Source organism: Coregonus lavaretus (genome assembly GCF_964263955.1).
Source record: "Coregonus lavaretus genome assembly, chromosome: 4".
NCBI lineage: Eukaryota > Metazoa > Chordata > Actinopteri > Salmoniformes > Salmonidae > Coregonus > Coregonus lavaretus.
The window spans coordinates 61,692,502-61,713,260 of record NC_139991.1 but is presented as its reverse complement, the minus strand read 5'-3'; the positions used below and the strand labels follow the sequence as shown (position 1 = coordinate 61,713,260).

The 20,759-nt window shown below is 42.9% G+C and overlaps 1 protein-coding gene across 2 annotated transcripts; it reads left to right on the top strand.

Moving 5' to 3' along the window:
• Positions 1–1,922: 1,922 nt before the first annotated feature.
• Positions 1,923–18,845, top strand: ykt6 (YKT6 v-SNARE homolog). Of its 2 annotated transcripts, none has more exons than XM_084159136.1 (8): positions 1,923–2,146; positions 2,586–2,730; positions 3,260–3,342; positions 3,488–3,588; positions 6,901–7,005; positions 7,202–7,267; positions 16,707–16,808; positions 16,919–18,845. In XM_084159136.1, exons 2-8 carry the CDS (start codon positions 2,627–2,629, stop codon positions 16,952–16,954), a joined length of 597 nt encoding a protein of 198 aa, XP_084015262.1. In that variant the 5' UTR covers positions 1,923–2,146; positions 2,586–2,626; the 3' UTR covers positions 16,955–18,845. The 2 variants fall into 2 exon arrangements, with proteins under 2 accessions (XP_084015262.1, XP_084015263.1); XM_084159137.1 differs by having other exon boundaries at positions 1,924–2,146; positions 2,515–2,730.
• The last annotated feature ends 1,914 nt before the right edge of the window (positions 18,846–20,759 follow it).

Genomic DNA, 20,759 nt, shown 5'->3' with positions numbered 1-20,759 from the left:
AAAAAAATGTTTCATACAATATCTTTGTTGTTTACAGTGCCTTAGGAAATTATTCTGACCCCTTTACTTTTTCCACATTTTGCTAGGTTACAGCCTTATTCTAAAATTGATTCAATTGTTTTTTTTCCTCTCATCAATCTACACACAATACCCCATAATGACAAAGAAAAAATGGTTTTTAGAAATGTTTGCTAATTTATTAAAAATAAAAAACTGAAATATTACATTTACATAAGTATTCAGACCCTTTACTCAGTACTTTGTTGAAGCAGCTTTGGCAGTGATTACAGCCTCAAGTTTTCTTGGGTATGACGCTACAAGCTTGGCACACCTGTATTTGGGGAGTTTCTCCCATTCTTCTCTGCAGTTCCTCTCAAGCTCTGTCAGGTTGGATGAGGAGCGTGCTGCATAGCTATTTTCAGGTCTCTCCAGAGATGTTCGATAGGGTTCAAGTCCGGACTCTGGCTGGGCCACTAAAGGACATTCAGACACTTGTACCGAAGCTACTCCTGCGTGGCCTTGCCTTTGTGCTTAGGGTCGTTGTCGTTGGAAGGTGGACCATCGCCCCAGTCTGAGTTCCTGAGCGCTCTGGAGCAGGTTTTCATCAAGGATCTCTCTAGATTTTTCTCCGTTCAACTTTCCCTCGATCCTGACTAGTCTCCCAGTCCCTGCCGCTGAAAAACATCCCCACAGCATGATGCTGCCACCACCATGCTTCACCGTAGGGATGGTGCCAGGTTTCCTCCAGACATGACGCTTGGCATTCAGGCCAAAGAGTTCAATTTTGGTTTCATCAGACCAGAGAATCGTGTTTCTCATGGTCTGAGAGTCTTTAGGTGCCTTTTGGCAGACTCCAAGCAGGCTGTCATGTGCCTATTACTGAGGAGTGCCTTCTGTCTGGCCACTCTACCATAAAGGCCTGATTGGTGGAGTGCTGCAGAGATGGTTGTCCTTCTGGAAGGTTCTCCCATCTCCACAGAGGAACTCTAGAGCTCTGACAGAGTGACCATCGGGTTCTTGGTCACCTCCCTGACCAAGGCCCTTCTCCCCTGATTGCTCGGTTTGGCCGGGTGGCCAGCTCTAGGAAGAGTCTTGGTGGTTCTAAACTTCTTCCATTTAAGATTGATGGAGGCCACTGTGTTCTTGGGGACCTTCAATGCTGCAGACATTTTTTGGTACCCTTCCCCAGATCTGTGCCTCTACACAATCCTGTCTCTGAGCTCTGAGCGGACAATTCCTTCAACCTCATGGCTTGGCTTTTGCAGGTGTGTGCCTTTCCAAATCATGTCCAATCAATTGAATTTGGATCAATCAAGTTGTAGAAACATCTCAAGGATGATCAATGGGAACAGGATGCACCTGAGCTCAATTTCGAGTATCATAGCAAAGGGTCTGAATACTTATGTAAATAAGGTATTTCATTTATTTTTTATTTTTAATACATTTGCTAACATTTCTAAAAACCTGTTTTCGCTTTGTCATTATGTGGTATTGTGTGTAGATTGCTGAGGACATTTTTTTATGTAATCAATTTTAGAATAAGGCTGTAACGTAAAAATAAATGTGGAAAAAGGGAAGGGGTCTGAATACATTCCGAAGGCACTGTATATGATGTAGGCAGGCCTTCGCCTACAGGGAATAGGACCACAATTTGATTATAATAAAAATTCATTTGGATAACATACTACCCTAAATATTGCGGTACAAATAATAGTGTTGTTAACGAAGTCAATAATAACAGTATATTTCTTTAAGTTATTGGAAGGAGGATTTGGAACAGCTGCTAGTGACCGATGGTGGAAGGGGTAGGTACCTTTCTCTCAACTTCTTGAATTCTGTAAACCGGCATATCTCTGAGGATGGACATATTTTCGCCAATGACGTAGGCGTCGTCAACATCCTGTGTAGTTTGGCAAATAAGGGGAGTTTCTTTGCGAGCAATATCTCTGGTTATAGTTATTACCACCATCGTTTAACTAGACAAGCTAGTGAAACTATATAACACTTTTTCCCCCCTATTTTGACTCAAACTTGTTAAAATTGTACTGTAAGCTAACGTTAATTAGTTAACGTTAAGCTAGCTAGCTAACTCATAAGATAGCCGGCAAATTCTGGTGGATCAAGTTTGTGTCGAGGAGAGAGCAAGGTAAGACTACTATATCTTACTAGCTAGCTATGTTTCAGGCCTGTCACAGTCTTTAACCGGTTAAACTGTCATTAGCAGCAACCTGTTGCTTTGTTGAAAAGTTGGAAGTTTATCCGATAGTGACAGTTGTGTTTGTAGCTTTTAGACACTAGCTAGTTTTATAACGTTATCTAGCTGCTAATGTTTGCAACAGCTAACTTTGTTTGGTTATTAAACGTTATACTACAGGAAAAACAGTGCCTAATGCTGCTACCAGTATGTCCATTAACTTCATTCAGATCATGTTGTGTAGTTAATCGCTATGTCAGTAGCAAGTTTGAGTAACTAACTAGCTACACACCTTGTCCTGTTGTGTGTGTGATCATCAGTGTGGAAATGAGCATGACAGTGCAGCGGCATGTAGCTGAAAGTGAAACGGGGCTTGATCTCATCGTTGCAGGCTGCCTGCGTTAGAAGACAGAGGTTATCCACAGCACCACCATGAAGCTCTTCAGTCTGAGTGTGCTGTATAAAGGGACCACCAAGTCTAACCTACTGAAAGCTGCCTACGACCTGTCATCCTTCAGCTTCTTCCAGAAGTCCAGGTGGGGTTGGCTCTTTGTCTATCTATCTATGGGCCAGTTTCCCTGGACACAGATTAAGCCTAGTCATGGACTAAAAAACACTTTAAATTGATCATTTCCATTGAACCTATAGGAATGTGATTAGTCAGTGTTTGGGAAACCAGCCCTATGCTTTATGACAGGGGTGGCAGGCTTACCGTCCTTCTGTGGAGTAGAGCTACCCTAACCTCCCGCAGGACTTTGTTCCATCCCCAGGAATATAAATACACACATTCTACTAATTAGCTGAATCAGGAAGTGTGTTCATGTAGTGCTGGCACTATTAGTTCTGCACACCCACTAGCTCTCTTGGAGAAGGGTTGGCCACACCTTGTTTAAACTATAACATATGTCACTGTCTCGTTTAAAAAGTCAATGAGTGGTGTCATGTAGCTACTGGTCTCTGTCTGATCTGCAATGTTGCCCAGGTTTTCCCACTGCAACATGAGTATTAAATATAGATAGTATCTTTTGAGACTTGCTTCATCATTTGTGTGTGGTTGTGTCTCAGTGTTCAGGAGTTCATGACGTTCACCAGTGACCTCATAGTGCAACGATCATCTATAGGGAGCCGAGCCTCTGTCAAAGAACAAGGTTAGTGTGAGGACGACACACACATAGGCATACATGCTCTCGCTCTTACACATACACACCACACACAATACCACCCACATTCACTAACTCCACATTAGCCCCCATAGGTATCTCAGAGACTGACTGTGTGTGTGTTCCCTCTCAGAGTACCTGTGTCACGTGTATGTGAGGAATGACTCCCTGGGTGCGGTGGTGATTGCTGACGGAGAGTATCCCTCTAGAGTGTGCTTCACCCTACTGGATAAGGTAGGAGAGTATCCCTCTAGAGCAGAGGGCTCCAACCTTTTCTAGCATGAGAGCAACCTTTTTTTAAATGTTGCAAGCTACTCCACTATTTTATTTTATTTTTTAGCTTTCAAATAGGCTAATTTTTCTCTTCTCCTCTACCCCGAAACTCTTCCCGGGTCCTTAGTGTACAATATATGTTTTCTGTCAATATACCTTGTAAAATAATTGTTGATAAACAACTCTAAGGGGTCCCATAAAATTATATTTTGTATTTTCAAGAATTCTGTTTTCTCTGGGGGGTTTTCTAAATTTTTACTCTCAATATTACAATTATTCATAGAGAAACAATGTAAGTGGATGTTCTGAGTCCATGTCAATGCTTAAATCATATCAGAAGACCAATTTTGAGGTATGAAAAACAAATGAACAAATGTAGATTTTTGAGTGTAATTCCCCTTTAGAAAGAGAGGAATGTGTCATCTAGTAATGTTTCTGATTGAATTACTGCTGCAGCATGACATGGCAGAATTTGCTAAACAATGGCCACCAAATTGATACAAATAATCAGGTCAGGTAAGCCTACTTTGCAGTTAACATTTTAATTGAGAAGGTTTTTGTGGAAAGTCTTTCTGTCTACCCACAAGACCGTTATCATTACTAGCATCGCTAACTGGCTACATAAGGAGTGATAGACAAACGCGCGCACCAAATAGACAGACAGGGGAAATACTGCTGAAAATTAATTGGCAGATATTGTGTTTCTTTTGGCCTTTTAAGCCAATAGTGGCTAACCAGGGGTGGGACAATGTCAATGTGGTTTTGATTGGATAGTAGCCGGGAGCTCTATGTTTGACAGTTTGCGATGGAACATATGGGAAAAAAATGCATGTAGCCTACTTTCAGAATTGCTTGGCGAGCTACTCATAGGTGGGCTGCAAGCTACTGGTAGCTCGCCATTTACAGTGGGGAAAAAAAGTATTTAGTCAGCCACCAATTGTGCAGGTTCTCCCACTTAAAAAGATGAGAGAGGCCTGTAATTTTCATCATAGGTACACGTCAACTATGACAGACAAATTGAGAGAAAAAAATCAGAAAATCACATTGTAGGATTTTTTATGAATTTATTTGCAAATTATGGTGGAAAATAAGTATTTGGTCACCTACAAACAAGCAAGATTTCTGGCTCTCACAGAGCTGTAACTTCTTCTTTAAGAGGCTCCTCTGTCCTCCACTTGTTACCTGTATTAATGGCACCTGTTTGAACTTGTTATCAGTATAAAAAGACACCTGTCCACAACCTCAAACAGTCACACTCCATTCTCCACTATGGCCAAGACCAAAGAGCTGTCAAAGGACACCAGAAACAAAATTGTAGACCTGCACCAGGCTGGGAAGACTGAATCTGCAATAGGTAAGCAAATAAACTGTGGGAGCAATTATTAGGAAATGGAAGACATACAAGACCACTGATAATCTCCCTCGATCTGGGGCTCCACGCAAGATCTCACCCCGTGGGGTCAAAATAATCACAAGAACGGTGAGCAAAAATCCCAGAACCACACGGGGGGACCTAGTGAATGACCTGCAGAGAGCTGGGACCAAAGTAACAAAGCCTACCATCAGTAACACACTACGCCGCCAGGGACTCAAATCCTGCAGTGCGAGACGTGTCCCCCTGCTTAAGCCAGTACATGTCCAGGCCCGTCTGAAGTTTGCTAGAGTGCATTTGGATGATCCAGAAGAGGATTGGGAGAATGTCATATGGTCAGATGAAACCAAAATATAACTTTTTGGTAAAAACTCAACTCGTCGTGTTTGGAGGACAAAGAATGCTGAGTTGCATCCAAAGAACACCATGCCTACTGTGAAGCATGGGGGTGGAAACATCATGCTTTGGGGCTGTTTTTCTGCAAAGGGACCAGGACGACTGATCCGTGTAAAGGAAATAATGAATGGGGCCATGTATTGTGAGATTTTGAGTGAAAACCTCCTTCCATCAGCAAGGGCATTGAAGATGAAACGTGGCTGGGTCTTTCAGCATGACAATGATACCAAACACACCGCCCGGGCAACGAAGGAGTGGCTTCGTAAGAAGCATTTCAAGGTCCTGGAGTGGCCTAGCCAGTCTCCAGATCTCAACCCCATACAAAATCTTTGGAGGGAGTTGAAAGTCTGTGTTGCCCAGCGACAGCCCCAAAACATCAATGCTCTAGAGGAGATCTGCATGGAGGAATGGGCCAAAATACTAGCAACAGTGTGTGAAAACCTTGTGAAGACTTACAGAAAACGTTTGACCTGTGTCATTGCCAACAAAGGGTATATAACAAAGTATTGAGAAACTTTTGTTATTGACCAAATACTTATTTTCCACCATAATTTGCAAATAAATTCATTAAAAATCCTACAATGTGATTTTCTGGATTTTTTTTCTCATTTTGTCTGTCATAGTTGACGTGTACCTATGATGAAAATCACAGGCCTCTCTCATCTTTTTAAGTGGGAGAACTTGCACAATTGGTGGCTGACTAAATACTTTTTTTCCCCCACTGTACCTGTTGGAGACTCCTTCTCTGGAGTGTGATTTTTACACACTGTCTCAGAAAGGCTTAGTATGGACTTAATGTTCAGCTTGAAGGAGACATTGTGCTATTCATGTGATCTGCCTTACATTCAGACCCATTTACTGAGGAGTGGAGAATAGGAGAACTAGATAGGTTTATGCATTGCCTATGTTAGGGGCGTTAGTCATGGATTGCTAGTCGTGAAATATTACTGCCTCTGTGGATTTGCCATCTGTCTTTTTGAAATTCAATTTAGAAATTCAGAGGTTTGATTGATGCATGTATCCTGCTTAGGATGAGTCCTCAGTCCTGACTACTCTCTCCTCCCCTCTCCTTTGTTCTCCTCCCCTCTCCTTCTCTCTCCTCCCCTCTCCTTCTCTCTCCTCCCTTCTCCTTCTCTCTCCTCCCCTCTCCTTCTCTCTCCTCCCCTCGTCTCTCTCCTCCCCTCTCCTTCTCTCACCTCCTCACCCCTCTTCTTCTCTCTACTCCTCTTCACCCCTCTCCTTCTCTCACCTCCTCACCCCTCTTCTTCTCTCTCCTCCTCCTCACCCCTCTTCTTCTCTCTCCTCCTCCTCACCCCTCTCCTTCTCTCTACTCCTCCACACCCTCACCCTTCTCCTTCTCTCTACTCCTCACCCCTCTTCTTTCTCCTCCTCCTCACCCCTCTCCTTCTCTCTACTCCTCCTCACCCCTCTCCTGTCTACTCTTTCCTTACTATCCTCCCCTCTCCTTCTCTCCTCCCCTCCTTCTCTCCTCTCCTCTCTTTCAGGTGCTGGAGGAATTTTCCAGACAGGTGAGCAGTATAGACTGGCCCTCTGGTTCTCCTGCCACTGTCCACTATACTGCCCTGGACAGCTACCTCGCCAAGTACCAGGTAACACACACAATCCCTCTCACAGGTTCATCAGAATTGATTTATTTACATTTTTATTTGCATAAAAATGCATTAATGTTACACACTATTGAACTGATCAGGAAGTGTGTTCCATAGATGGACTCCTTATAACAGCAAGTGTTGCAATGTGTGGTTTTGTTTTTGCGTTAACTAAACCCTGATTATTTGTCTGTAGAATCCTCGGGAGGCGGACGCAATGAGTAAAGTACAAGCTGAGCTGGACGAAACCAAAATCATTCTGGTGAGTTGAGTTCTCACATTGCGTGTGCATGCATGTGTGTGTGCGTGAGTGTTTGCGTTTGTGTGTGTGTGATGTATTTTTCATTAGGCCTAATTGATATTGCTGGAAATCTTAGACTGTGGTTTTAATGAAAGTGATTTTAAAAAGCCTTCAATATGGAAAATAATTGTTTTGGTTGAGGCAGCAAAATATTAATAACAAAATGTAACATTAATTTTCCTTAGATTTAATTAAAGTGTAAGAACATTTTCTGATACAAACATGAAGTGTTCTGGAATAAGGAGCCTTTCTACAGACAGAACCGCTTTGATGACAGACAGTTGAGTAACTGAAATTCTACAATAAATGCTTATGGAGTCTTTTTGAAATGCACTCGCATATCTTCATCCAAAGGTAGTATCCCAAGACATATCCAAAAGTAATTTGATGTAAGAAAACTCCTGCACACAGCACTTGCCAACAGCAAGCCAAAAGCATCTCTTTGCCAACAGCAATACTCTTCAATGTTTACCAAATGCATTGATTCATTCATTATATCTTATTTGAACAAGAGCAGTCACATGAGGGCTATGTCCTCCTACTCGACCCAGTAACTGGGATAAAGGTTATGGAACATCCAGATAGAAGTATATTGAATAGAACAGACATGCTAACCTGTTTTGTAGAGTAAGAAATCCTGTCAGCTCTAAAAATGATGTTTCTATGTGCACCGTTCAACACGTTGCACCCTTCTAAATGTGACTCGGATGTCCGTTGGAATCTACTGGTTGGAACATATTTTACTCCAAGGGAACTGTCTTGAGTTCTTCTCACTTTTATGAACAGTACTTTTGTGATTTTTAAGTAAATCATACTCAAGCATCTGCCACAGGCGTTGCACCCATAAGGTTTCTCTGCTGGTGCCGTTTTAAGTTTGCTGCGGTGTTACTACATTTTCCAGATTTTTCTCCCCTGTGTGAGAAATATGCCCTTCTCAGATTTGCCTTCTCAGATTTAACTCCTGGTTGAAACATTTCCCACAATCTTTGCACGTTTGTTGTTTCTCTCCTGTGTGAATTATCATATGTCTGGTAAGATGTGTCTTAGAGATGAAGCATTTGACACATTTTTACATTGATATGATTTCTTCCCTGTGTGAATAATCATGAGCGTTCAGGTGTTCCTCACGGTAGAAGCATTTCCCACATTCTTGACACCTATATGATTCTCTCTCTCTCTCTACTGCTCCTGCTGTCTCAACCTCTGAATGCTTGGCTATGAAAAGACAACTGACATTTACTCCTGAGGTGCTGACCTGTTGCATCCTCTATAACCATTGTGATTATTATTTGACCCCGCTGGTCATCTGTGAACGTTTGAACAACGATCTGGTTTTAATGGCCATGTACTCTTATAATCTCCACCGGGCAAAGCCAGAAGAGGACTGGCCACCCCTCAGAGCCTGGTTCCTCTCTAGGTTTCTTCCTAGGTTCCTGCTTTTCTAGGGAGTTTTTCCCTAGCCACCGTGCTTTTACAGTGGCTTGCAAAAGTATTCACCCCCCTTGGCATTTTCCCTATTTTGTTGCGTTACAACCTGGAATTTAAATGGATTTTTAGGTGGTTTGTATCATTTGATTTACACAACATGCCTACCACTTTGAAGATGCAAAATATTTTTTGGTGTGAAACAAACAAGAAATAAGACAAAAAAACAGAAACTATTCACCCCCCCCAAAGTCAATACTTTGTAGAGCCATCTTTTGCAGCAATTACAGCTGCAAGTCCATTTTACAAGGCAAAACTGCTCCAGCTCCTTCAAGTTGGATGGGTTCCGCTGGTGTACAGCAATCTTTAAGTCATACCACATATTCTCAATTGGATTGAGGTCTGGGCTTTAACTAGGCCATTCCAAGACATTTAAATGTTTCCCCTTAAACCACCCGGGTGTTGCTTTAGCAGTATGCTTAGGGTCATTGTCTTGCTGGAAGGTGAACCTCCGTCCCAGTCTCAAATCTCTGGAGGACTGAAACAGGTTTCCCTCAAGAATTTCCCTGTATTTAGCACCATCCATCATTCCTTCAATTCTGACCACTTTCCCAGTCCCTGCCGATGAAAAACATCCCCACAGCATGATGCTGCCACCACCATGCTTCACTGTGGGGATGGTGTTCTCGGGGTGATGAGAGGTGTTGGGTTTGCGCCAGACATAGCGTTTTCCTTGATGGCCAAAAAGCTCAATTTTAGTCTCATCTGACCAGAGTACCTTCTTCCCTATGTTTGGGGAGTCTCCCACATGCTTTTTGGCGAACACCAAACGTTTTTGCTTATTTTTTTCTTTAAGCAATGGCTTTTTTCTGGCCACTCTTCCGTAAAGCCCAGCTCTGTGGAGTGTACAACTTAAAGTGGTCCTATGGACAGACACTTCAATCTCCGCTGTGGAGCTTTGCAGCTCCTTCAGGGTTATCTTTGGTATCTTTGTTGCCTCTTTGATTAATGCCCTCCTTGCCTGGTCCGTGAGTTTTGGTGGGCGGCCCTCTCTTGGCAGGTTTGTTGTGGTGCCAATTTTTTTTATAATGGATTTAATGGTGCTCCGTGGGATGTTAAAAGTTTCGGATATTATTTTATAACCCAACCCTGATCTGTACTTCTCCACAACTTTGTCCCTGACCTGTTTGGAGAGCTCCTTGGTCTTCATGGTGCCGCTTGCTTGGTGGTGCCCCTTGCTTAGTGGTGTTGCAGACTCTGGGGCCTTTCAGAGCAGGTGTGTGTGTATATACTGAGATCATGTGACAGATCATGTGATACTTAGATTGCACACAGGTGGACTTTATTTAACTAATTATGTGACTTCTGGAAGTAATTGGTTGCACCAGATCTTATTTAGGGGCTTCATAGCAAAGGGGGGTATACATATGCACGCACCACTTTTTCGTTATTTATTTTTTAGAATTTTTTTAAACAAGGTATTTATTTTTTTTTCACTTCACCAATTTGGACTATTTTGTGTATGTCCATTACATGAAATCCAAATAAATATCAATTTAAATTACAGGTTGTAATGCAACAAAATAGGAAAAACGCCAAGGGGGATGAATACTTTTGCAAGGCACTGTACATCTGCATTGCTTGCTGTTTGGGATTTTTAGGCTGGGTTGCTGTATAAACACTGTGACATCTGCTGATGTAAAAAGGCTTTATAAATAAATGTGATTGATTGATATGCCTGATCAGAGCTGAATTCTGTTTGACGCCATTGCCACATTCTTTACATTGATATGGTTTCTCCCCTCTGTGACATCTGATATGGATAATCAGATCTGACTTTTGGATGAAACTATTTGTTGCTACGATGTCTCAAACAGTAATATTGTCGCTTTTTTCTAGTTTTTTAACCTAAGGTCTTTAAAGGGAGAATGCGAGGTAAAGATGTTCGCTTCGCCAAGCCGAGTTGTGCTAGGAGCAAACCGAACCTAATATGTGGACGCCTTTGGTCAGTATTTACTTACGGTATAAACATTTGTCACATTATTGGCACCTACACTGAATATACCAAACATTAGGAACACCTTCCTAATATTGAGTTGCACCCCCCCTTTTGCCCTCACAAGAGCCTCAATTCGTCAGGGCATGGACTCCACAAGGTGTCGAAAGCATTCCACAGGGATGCTGGCCCATGTTGACTCCAATGCTTCCCACAGTTGTGTCAAGTTGGTTGGATGTCCTTTGGGTGGTGGACCATTCTTGATACACACGGGAAACTGTTGAGCGTTAAAAAAACAGCAGCGTCGCAGTTCTTGACACAAACCGGTGCGCCTGGCACCAGTTACCATACCCCGTTCAAAGGCACTTAAATATTTTTCTTGCCCGTTCACCCTCTGAATGGCACACATACACAACCCATGTTTCAGTTGTCGCAAGGCTTAAAAATCCTTCTTGAACCTGTCTCCTCCCCTTCATCTACACTGATTGAAGTGGATTTAACAGGTGATATCAATAAGGTATCATAGCTTTCACCTGTCAGTCTATGTCATGGAAAGAGCATGTTTTGTGTACTCCGTGTATTTCTTCCTACTTTAACCATGGAGAATGTTTTTTAAATGCTCCTGAGCACAATTTAAGCAGGCGCTCTAGTGTAGAGCGTCTATAGGGTCTGTGCAGCAGGCTGAACGTTTGACGTCCCTACTCTCTATGATGTGTTATAACCCTATCCTCAACCACAACCACATCTCATGGAAAGAACAGAAAGAAAGAACAGGTGTCCTTAATATTTTGTATACTCTGTGTATATTTAAATAAATACAAATAAATAAATACAATTATATATATATATATATATATATATAATCAATCAAATGGTGTATATGGTTTCAACCCTTTGAATCATCACATGCCTGGTCAGATCTGATTTGGATGAAACAATTCCCACAATCTTTGTACTTTATATGGCTTCTCCTTTGTGTGAATCATCATATGTCTGGCCAGATGTGTCATAGAGATGAAGCACTATACATTATTTGCATTATTATGGTTTCTTCCCCATATGTCTTTTCAGTTTATAATCCGGAGAGAAACATTTGCCATGAACATGACAGAAACGTTTAGTTTCAGCTTTAGTGTGAGTTTCCAGGTGATCTATCAAACTCGCTGTGGACTCCAGGTCTGTCCCACGCACACCACAGAGATGTTCATTATGCTTTATGTGTTTTGTTTGCACATGAAAAGTTAAATGACGCAGTGAAGTACAATTATTTTATACACCTTGCATCAATGAGAAGCAGCATGGCTTTGACGAGGGGATTTGAAATAGGACAACTTTGGGTTTATCCTGTCTCCAGCACTATGGTAGCTTGGTCCTTTCTTTGCCTGTGTTCTCCTTGAATTGAGTGGCTTCAACCCTGACAGTAGTCCTCCACTCTCTACCCGATCCCATCAACACTTTCAGTGGGTTCACTCTGCTGCAGAACAGTCTGGATTTACTGCAGAGAGAGGCTGAGGGTCACTGGTTGGTTCTGATGCCATGTAGTCCTCTCCATCAGGTTCTGTTTTTGATCTCTTCAGTTGAGGTGCTGGATAGAGAGTATTTCTCTCTGTTTCTACAATTTGGGTTATGCTTCTCACACAAGAGATCCTGAATATATGTCACACTCCTTAGGTTGAAGCTGCTCTTCCTCCTGACTGGATCTGAGTTCCTCCTGTTCCTCTTTAATCTGTGTGGACTCTGGGTCAACCTGCCCCAGACTGGGGCTACACTCCTGCTCACAGGGCTAGTGCTCAGGGGAACCTCCTCTTCAGAGACTGGGAGAGTGAGCTGCTGGGGGTCTAAAGACAGGAAATATAGGTTGCCTACAACCCAAAAAATATTTGGAGATATTGCAGTCAGCCTTTTTGTATCCATAGTTATCTATACCCTGCAGGGACGGCCTGTTCAATAGGGCGATATGGGCGACGCACTGCCAAACGGGAAAAGGAAGGGATTTTTTTTCTAATCAATTATATCACGGCAACAGTAGTTATCAGTGTTCACGTCTGATCTGCCAGCCACTAAATGTCAAATCAGGCTAAAGTCGTGCTTCAAATGGCCCCGCCCGTTTTTGGGGCGATTTCAGTCAAGTTGAAAATCGCCCAGAAGTCTCTCATAGCCTGTCATGTAAAATCTATTTTTTTCAAATTTCAAAGCTTTCAATACATTCTCTATGGGTGTCTGTGGGCTTGCACTTACGCGCTTTCGTCATACGTGACGTAACCATGAACGTAACTAAGACAATAGCGGCTAGCAGCGTCTCTGTTGTGACCTGCAGTGTGGCGTTATTTTATGTTTTTAATTTGTAGACTTAGTTTACAAACATTCTGCCAACCATGGATTTCCAGTGGTTGGTTTTGGACTGATCTTGTTGATCGTGTACATACCCGCTACGAACGGACTAAATAATGAAAACGCTGCTGGCAGCGGAATCCCAATACAGCTGGGAGACTTGGCTGGATGACAGAGTCCCGGACAGAGAAGTGGAGCCGGCCGGCTTCACCCTGGTCAGAGCGGACCGCGATCCTGGTAAGAGAGCGACTCTGTACCCCGACATTGAACTGCTTTCTGTGTCATTGCGACCTTACTATCTGCCCCGTGAGTTCCCCCAATTGTTTGTTACCGTTGTGTACTGTTGATAATCACAAGTTTACTGGAGAACTGAGACCAAGTAGAGACTTTGGACAGGGTGGATATGGTATAATAAAGGCAGTTTATTCAGAGGTAAAGATATCTGGAATCGCGTGCACGGACTCGTTCGTGCACGCGAGTAAAGTAAAAGTGTCCTGTCTTAGGTCAGCTAGGATCACCACTCCTTGGCCACCTGCTGACAAGGCTGACAAGATAGGACTCTTTTGTCCATTGTTATAGGATAGGAACAGCATTGATTGAAAACAAACGCCCAACACAAAATGGGTCATGCACAAGATTTTAGTCAGACCAAGCTATAACATTATATATTTACTACGACAGTACATTCAACCAAAAGCTAATATAACAAAGGCATCAGAGATTATTTATAATCTGTCACAGAAACTGGAATCCATCTCCCCAGATCAGTCAATAAATGCTTCTGGTATTGACTTATATGCTGCCCCTGTCTTCATGTTGTTGCTGGACATATCTTTTTTAAAATGTGTGTAGGTCACCTAAATCATCAGAAAAATTGCCCCTCCTGAGAATTTTTTCAGGAGCCGCCACTGATACCCTGAGATTCAATAGGAAATGGTAGAAGATTCAATGGTACTAGCTACCTAGCTAGCCACATTAGCTAGTTAGCTAGCTAATTGGTTAGGGGCAATTCCACGGTAACGGAATTACGCAGAGACTCTGATTTTTCACTTTAAAATGTAAGCCAAAAAAAACCCATTGATTTCAAAGTTTTTAAAAACCATACAACTCTATGCACAATGACTACTTCGAACAATTTACACACACAAACAACATTTACTGGAAAAACTGTGCAGATGCAAAGTTTGTTAACAGAATTACGGTAGAATCTCCCTCAGTTTTGTTCTGTTACCAAACTTTGTACCGGCACAGTTCTTTCTATAAATGTGTTTTCGTAAGATTTTCGGTGGAAATTGTTAAAAGTAGTCCTTGTGCATGGATTTCTATGGTTTGTTCAACTTTTAAATGAATGGTTTTTGTTTGGTATACATTTTAAAGTAAAAGATCTGAGTCTCCGTTACCATGGAATTGTCCTTAGCTAACGTTAGGTAAACGGTTGCGGATATTCTATAACATCAATTTACAGGGCTGGGGAGTAACGGATTACATGTAACTGATTACAAAAAACTGTTGTCTGCTACATTACCAGCTAAAAATATTGTAATCAGATTACAGATACTTTAGAAAAACTAGATGATTACTTCTAGGATTACTTTTAAATTCAGAAAGGATGTTTGCGGAAAAATTATTTGACACCTTTCGGTTTTCTCAGTGACATTCAAATCAGCATTGAAAAAAGGTGCAAGTTTAAGTTTGTTCCGCCTTAGCGAGTCTGTCCACAAGTCAGAGACCGTTATGATGACACACCAAATGCGTTTGATGGATCTCGAGAAAAGAGCAGGAATAAGCTTTTGTAGGCTACAGTCCAAGCTATGTCTTCAAATGGTGCGACTGCTGTTGGCATCCAAAGATGATCCACCTTGAATTAACGCTTGGAGGTGGTGTAGCCTACGGGCGATACGGATATCACTTATTATTGATATCTACCTAGCGCATTGATGTGAATCACACTGCTGCTCTCATTTAGCTATTGCGCCTTATGGAATGTGGTTGTTGTGGATGGCTGTTCACAAACTTATGTGTAAATGTGTCCACTCCTGAACTAAAGGGGCTGAATACTAATGCAACTACTATTTTAGTTAGGCATTTCTTATTTATCTTTAAAAATATTTTTTTAAACTTCCACTTTGACATTAAAGAGTACTTTGTGTAGATTGTTGACAAAAAACTATGACAATGAAATCTATTGTAACCCAACTTTGTAACACACAATAAAATGTGAAGAATTCCAAGGGGTCTGAATACTTTTGCAAGGCACTGTAAATATAAAGTGGGTAAAACAGGGCAATGCTGAATTTCTTCAGCCTCCTGAGTTTGAAGAGGCGCTGTTGCGCCTTCTTCCCCACGGTGTCAGTGTGGTGGGATCATTTCAGGTCCTTGGTGATGTGCATGCCAAGGAACTTGAAGCTTTTGACCCTCTCCACTGCGGCCCTGTCGATGTGGATGGGGGCGTGCTCTCTCTGCTGTCTCCTGTAGTTCATGATCAGCATTTTTCGTTTTGTTGACGTTGAGGTTATTTCCCCGGCACCACTCCACCAGGGCCTGTAGGCTGTCTCGTCATTGTTGGTTATCAGGCCTACCACTGTTGTGTCATCAGCAAACAGGAAGTACAGGAGGGGGCTGAGCACAACCCAGAAAGTAAATTGCAACATCAATTTATGGCCAGCAATGTGACCTCGAACATTGATTTATCTGGCAATAGATGTCGGTCAATTGGTAATATTCATTTTTGTCTTCTTCTAATGCATCTTTAGGGGAAAGTAATCTAAAAGTAACCAGATTACGTTACTGGGTTTAGGTAAACTAGTTTTGGAATTGTAACTTAACTCTAACGGATTAAATTTAGAAAGTAATCTACCCAACCCTGTCAATTTATCATCTGATTTATGTGATATCTAGCTAGTTGATACAAACCTGCTCTGTAACTTTATCTCTGGTTTGAAAACCAAATCTAGTAGCCTCTGTAGACGGCCATTCTCCTCTTTGGAACTGACATTTCTTCCTGTTACTTTACTAACGTTTTTTCCACGGCCTCGGATATCTCCGCAGCAGCCGCTGTTAGTCGTTCAGTAAGATACACATTCAACAGCTGTAGTTTGGTCATTTTGAGTGGAGTTCAAAGTTGAGCGGTTCGTATTACCACAGAGTTTGGTATTACAGTGGTTTCTCTGCTACAAACATCTCGCATGGGGCAATATTTCTCACAATCTGCATGCCTTATCCACCCCATTCCTGTTTCCGATTGTGGCACACCACTTTTTTGTCTTCAACTTAGGCACAGGTTTCAACCAAAAACCATCATGTGGCTACACTGTTATTTAGCTATTAAGCTATGATGCAGTCTTGTTACGAAACTGATTAGGCAACCTACTGTTAACACTGTACTTGCTAAGTCTAGGGGTCCTAGGCTTGCCTAATGGTTCTGTAATCTGAATGAATGTGTGCATAAATGTGAGAAGAAAAAGAAACAAAAGATTCATGGCACCAAGAAAAAACAGCAGCCTCACGGCTCAGCAAGCCATGTGTTCCACTTCTACCCACCATTTGTCATGTCAATAACAATAAGTTGTTTACCAATGGTGTAGTGAACATGTCAATTTTGTCAATCTATCCCTTTTTAACGAGTCCTCCACCTCATCTCCTCTGCAGCACAACACTATGGAAAGTCTGTTGGAGAGAGGAGAGAAGCTGGATGATCTGGTCCAGAAGTCTGAACACCTGGGGAACCAGTCTAAAGCCTTCTACAAGACAGTGAGAAACACATTGGAACACACACACACACACACAGGAATTCATGAGAGGACGTACAGTATGATTACATGAGCAATCTAATACTGTGTGTGTGTGTGTGTTCTCCCCAGGCGCGGAAGCAGAACTCTTGCTGTGAGGTCATGTGATGTTGCTGGACCCCTCTCGATCTCCTCACCCCCTGGATGTGCCATGATTATCAGCCTTCATATTATACTTATTACTCTGCGTGTGTGTGTGAGCGTACTGGCGAAATGATTGTGTGATGAAGTTTATCAGGTGATAGTTGTTGGAGCCTTTTTGCAGTTGATTAGGCCTAAGTGCTGTTTCCTGAATATGGTGAGTGAATTCTAAACATTCCTAGTTGTGTAAAAGTAAATTTAATTGTTTGTGTGTGTGAGAACTGAACATTGTGCATCAAAGGTGTTTGATTGATGTGTGTGTTCTCTGTATTGTGTGTGTGTGTGTGTGTGTGTGTGTGTGTGTGTGTGTGTGTGTGTGTGTGTGTGTGTGTGTGTGTACAGTAAAGCAAAGCAGGGGTTCTTCAACTTTTTCAGCTTGGAACCTAAATGAGAAAGTCAGTGTTTTCCTGGGACCCAAGCTCATGAAAACCTAAGCAAGGTTTTGCTGGGGGGAGGGGGGGGGCTCCCATCTCATGGGCAAAACATTTTAGTGGCCCCCCTATTGATGCCGGAGAAAAACATAGACGTTTTGTTCGGTTATAAAGAAAATTTCCTGCAATTCTACTCATTTTGCCATGACTTACGTCATGTTAATATGGTATCTGAGTGAGAGTAACTAACAAAATCAATGGGGTCCCCCAGGAGGTCAGGGCCCCTGGGCACATGCCCTGTTGGTATTCGGCCATGATTACTACAAGTTTAGATAGCTGGCTAGACTGAATTACCAATCTAAAAATTGTTAGCTGACATGGCTAATTGAGTGACTGACATAACGAGAAAATGGTGATGCATAACCACATTTCTAAATTGCACCTTTTGTATTCTAAATCTAAGTTGCAACAGTAAGTTGAGACCCCGACTGAGTTCCTAAAAAACTGCTGACGCGTAGCGGCCAACGATTTATATATACACTAGATGACTGATAGGGGCCGCTGTTTTGAAGGCACCGTGCCTCCGTCTTGGCACTCCCCCACTATTGCAAAATATATATTTGGGAAGCGATAGAAATGCATTTATTAATGTCTACATTTGCCACATGTATTCTATTACAGACACCTTAATGCATACTTTCAAATTATATTATGTGAGCTAAACATAAAACGGACTGTTACTGTCCCCATTACAAAAAAAAAGACATGTAATTTTGTCCTTGAAACATTTAATTGAAATACTGTAGAATTCCATTCATTCCTATGGAGGACTGCTCCTACTGGGGAGTAACAATATGGCCGACCGGTGGCTTCAAAGCCTCTCAATGGCTAATACATAGCATCAGCAATCCAGCAGGCCTTGCAACGTGCCTTCTCTCTCCAGCATTGCCTGGGAACCGATTCTCTACCCATCTCCTTGTTCACTCCACATCTGAAATGAGTCCAAGCCACCAGACAAATGCTGGTAAATGGTCTGAGATGCTGTTGATATTTTTCATCCACCACAGATAATGGATGATGGACATACGGTTATTATCAGGCCCTTGGACTATAAGGAACTCCCAAAGTATGCCCATACATCAGTGTACACTCCAGGGAGAAGGGAAGGGAACCAGACCACAGCCTCACTGTATGTGCCAAATGTTCTAAACTAAACCTTCATTCCGCTTCATCTAATATTATTCTAGCCATTATTTGACAATTGTTTATTTACTTGATTTAAAACCCTCAGACCTGCATACATTCTGTTTATTCAGGTTAAGCAGCATACCTACCATAGGTGTGTAGCATGCCTTTTTGACTCCAATATCCTTCCGTTTTATCGTTCAAACTTTTCTTATCACTCTTAAATGTAACCATGTGTGCATTGTATTAAATGTGAAACAAGATATGGGCTTGCAATCATAATCAAAATTATTTGAACCATGTCATGATTTGTGGTGGTTATATGTATCTGAATTTCAGAGGGGGGAGGGAGGGCGAGGGGGGGATGGAGGGAGGGAGGGCGAGGGGGGGATGGAAGGAGGGAGGGGGGAATGGAAGGAGGGAGGGGGGAGGGAGGGCGGGGGTTGAGAGGAAAGGAGGGAGGGCGGGGGGGGATGAAAGGAAGAAAGGAGGGAGGGCGGGGGGGATGGAAGAAAGGAGGGAGGGCGGGGGGGATGAAAGGAAGGAGGGAGGGCGGGGGGGATGAAAGGAAGGAGGGAGGGAGGGAGGGGAGGGCGGGGGGGGGGGGGATGAAAGGAGGGAGGGCGGGGGGGGATGAAAGGGGGGAGGGCGGGGGGGATGGAGGGCGGGGGGGGATGGAAGGAGGGAGGGCGGCGGGGGGATGGAAGGAGGTAGGGCGGGCGGCGGGAGGAAGGAGGGAGGGCGGCGGCGGGAGGAAGGAAGGAAGGAAGGAAGGAGGGAGGGCGGCGGGAAGAAGGGAGGGCGGCGGGGAGGAAGGAGGGGGTGAGGAAGGGGGGACATACAGTCTACATCAATTAGATCCACTCAGAGACGCTAGATCAGTCACAGTCTACATCAATTAGATCCACACAGAGACGCTAGGTCAGTTAAACATACAGTCTACATCAATTAGTTCCACACAGAGAGACACTAGATCAGTTATAAACACACATCAGATAGAAACACAAACAGTGCCTGTCCGTACCTCCTGTGAGTGTGTCCTCCACCTCGGCCAGCAGGGGGAGCTCTGTGTGTGAGATGAAGGTGAGCGCTGTGCCTGGGTTGTCTGCTCGCACGGTTCTACAGAAGAAGGAGAGCGAGGCTGAATTGCTTAGCTTTATCCAATACCACCCTCTTCTAGAGCTCTGCTCAAATATAGTGCACTACAGGAGGAATAGGGTGCGATTTGAGACGCAGCCTTTGTGTGTTATTTCAGAGTTGCAGCTTGTTTCCATCTCTACGTGAACAATAAAGTTGTATTCTGTTGTGGTGACACTGACCATCCGACGCGGTGGATGTAGGAATCAACGGTGGTGGGGAAGTCAAAGTTGATGACATAGATTTGACTCCAGCTGGCTGTTCTGTCAGTTAGATTTGACTCCAGCTGGCTGTTCTGTCAGTTAGATTTGACTCCAGCTGGTTGTTCTGTCAGTTAGATTTGACTCCAGCTGGCTGTTCTGTCAGTTAGATTTGACTCCAGCTGGCTGTTCTGTCAGTTAGATTTGACTCCAGCTGGCTGTTCTGTCAGTTAGATTTGACTCCAGCTGGCTGTTCTGTCAGTTAGATTTGACTCCAGCTGGCTGTTCTGTCAGTTAGATTTGACTCTAGTTGGCTGTTCTGTCAGTTAGATTTGACTCCAGCTTGGCGTTTTTCCTATTTTGTTGCATTACAACCTGTAATTTAAATGAATTTTTATTTGGATTTCATGTAATGGACATACACAAAATAGTCCCCCCCAAAAATAACTTGTTTCAAAAAATTCTAAAAAATGAATAACGGAAAAGTGTTGCGTGCATATGTATTCAACCCCTTTGCTATGAAGCCCCTAAATAAGATCTGGTGCAACCAATTACCTTCAGAAGTCACATAATTAGTTAAATAAAGTCCACCTGTGTGCAATCTAAGTGTCACATGATCTGTCACATGATCTCAGTATATATATAGGCCCCAGAGTCTGCAACACCACTAAGCAAGGGGCACCATGAAGACCAAGGAGCTCTCCAAACAGGTCAGGTACAAAGTTGTGGAGAAGTACAGATCAGGGTTGGGTTATAAAAAAATATCTGAAACTTTGAACATCCCACAGAGCACCATTACATCCATTATTAAAAAATTCAAAGAATATGGCACCACAACAAACCTGCCAAGAGAGGGCCGCCCACCAAAACCCACGGACC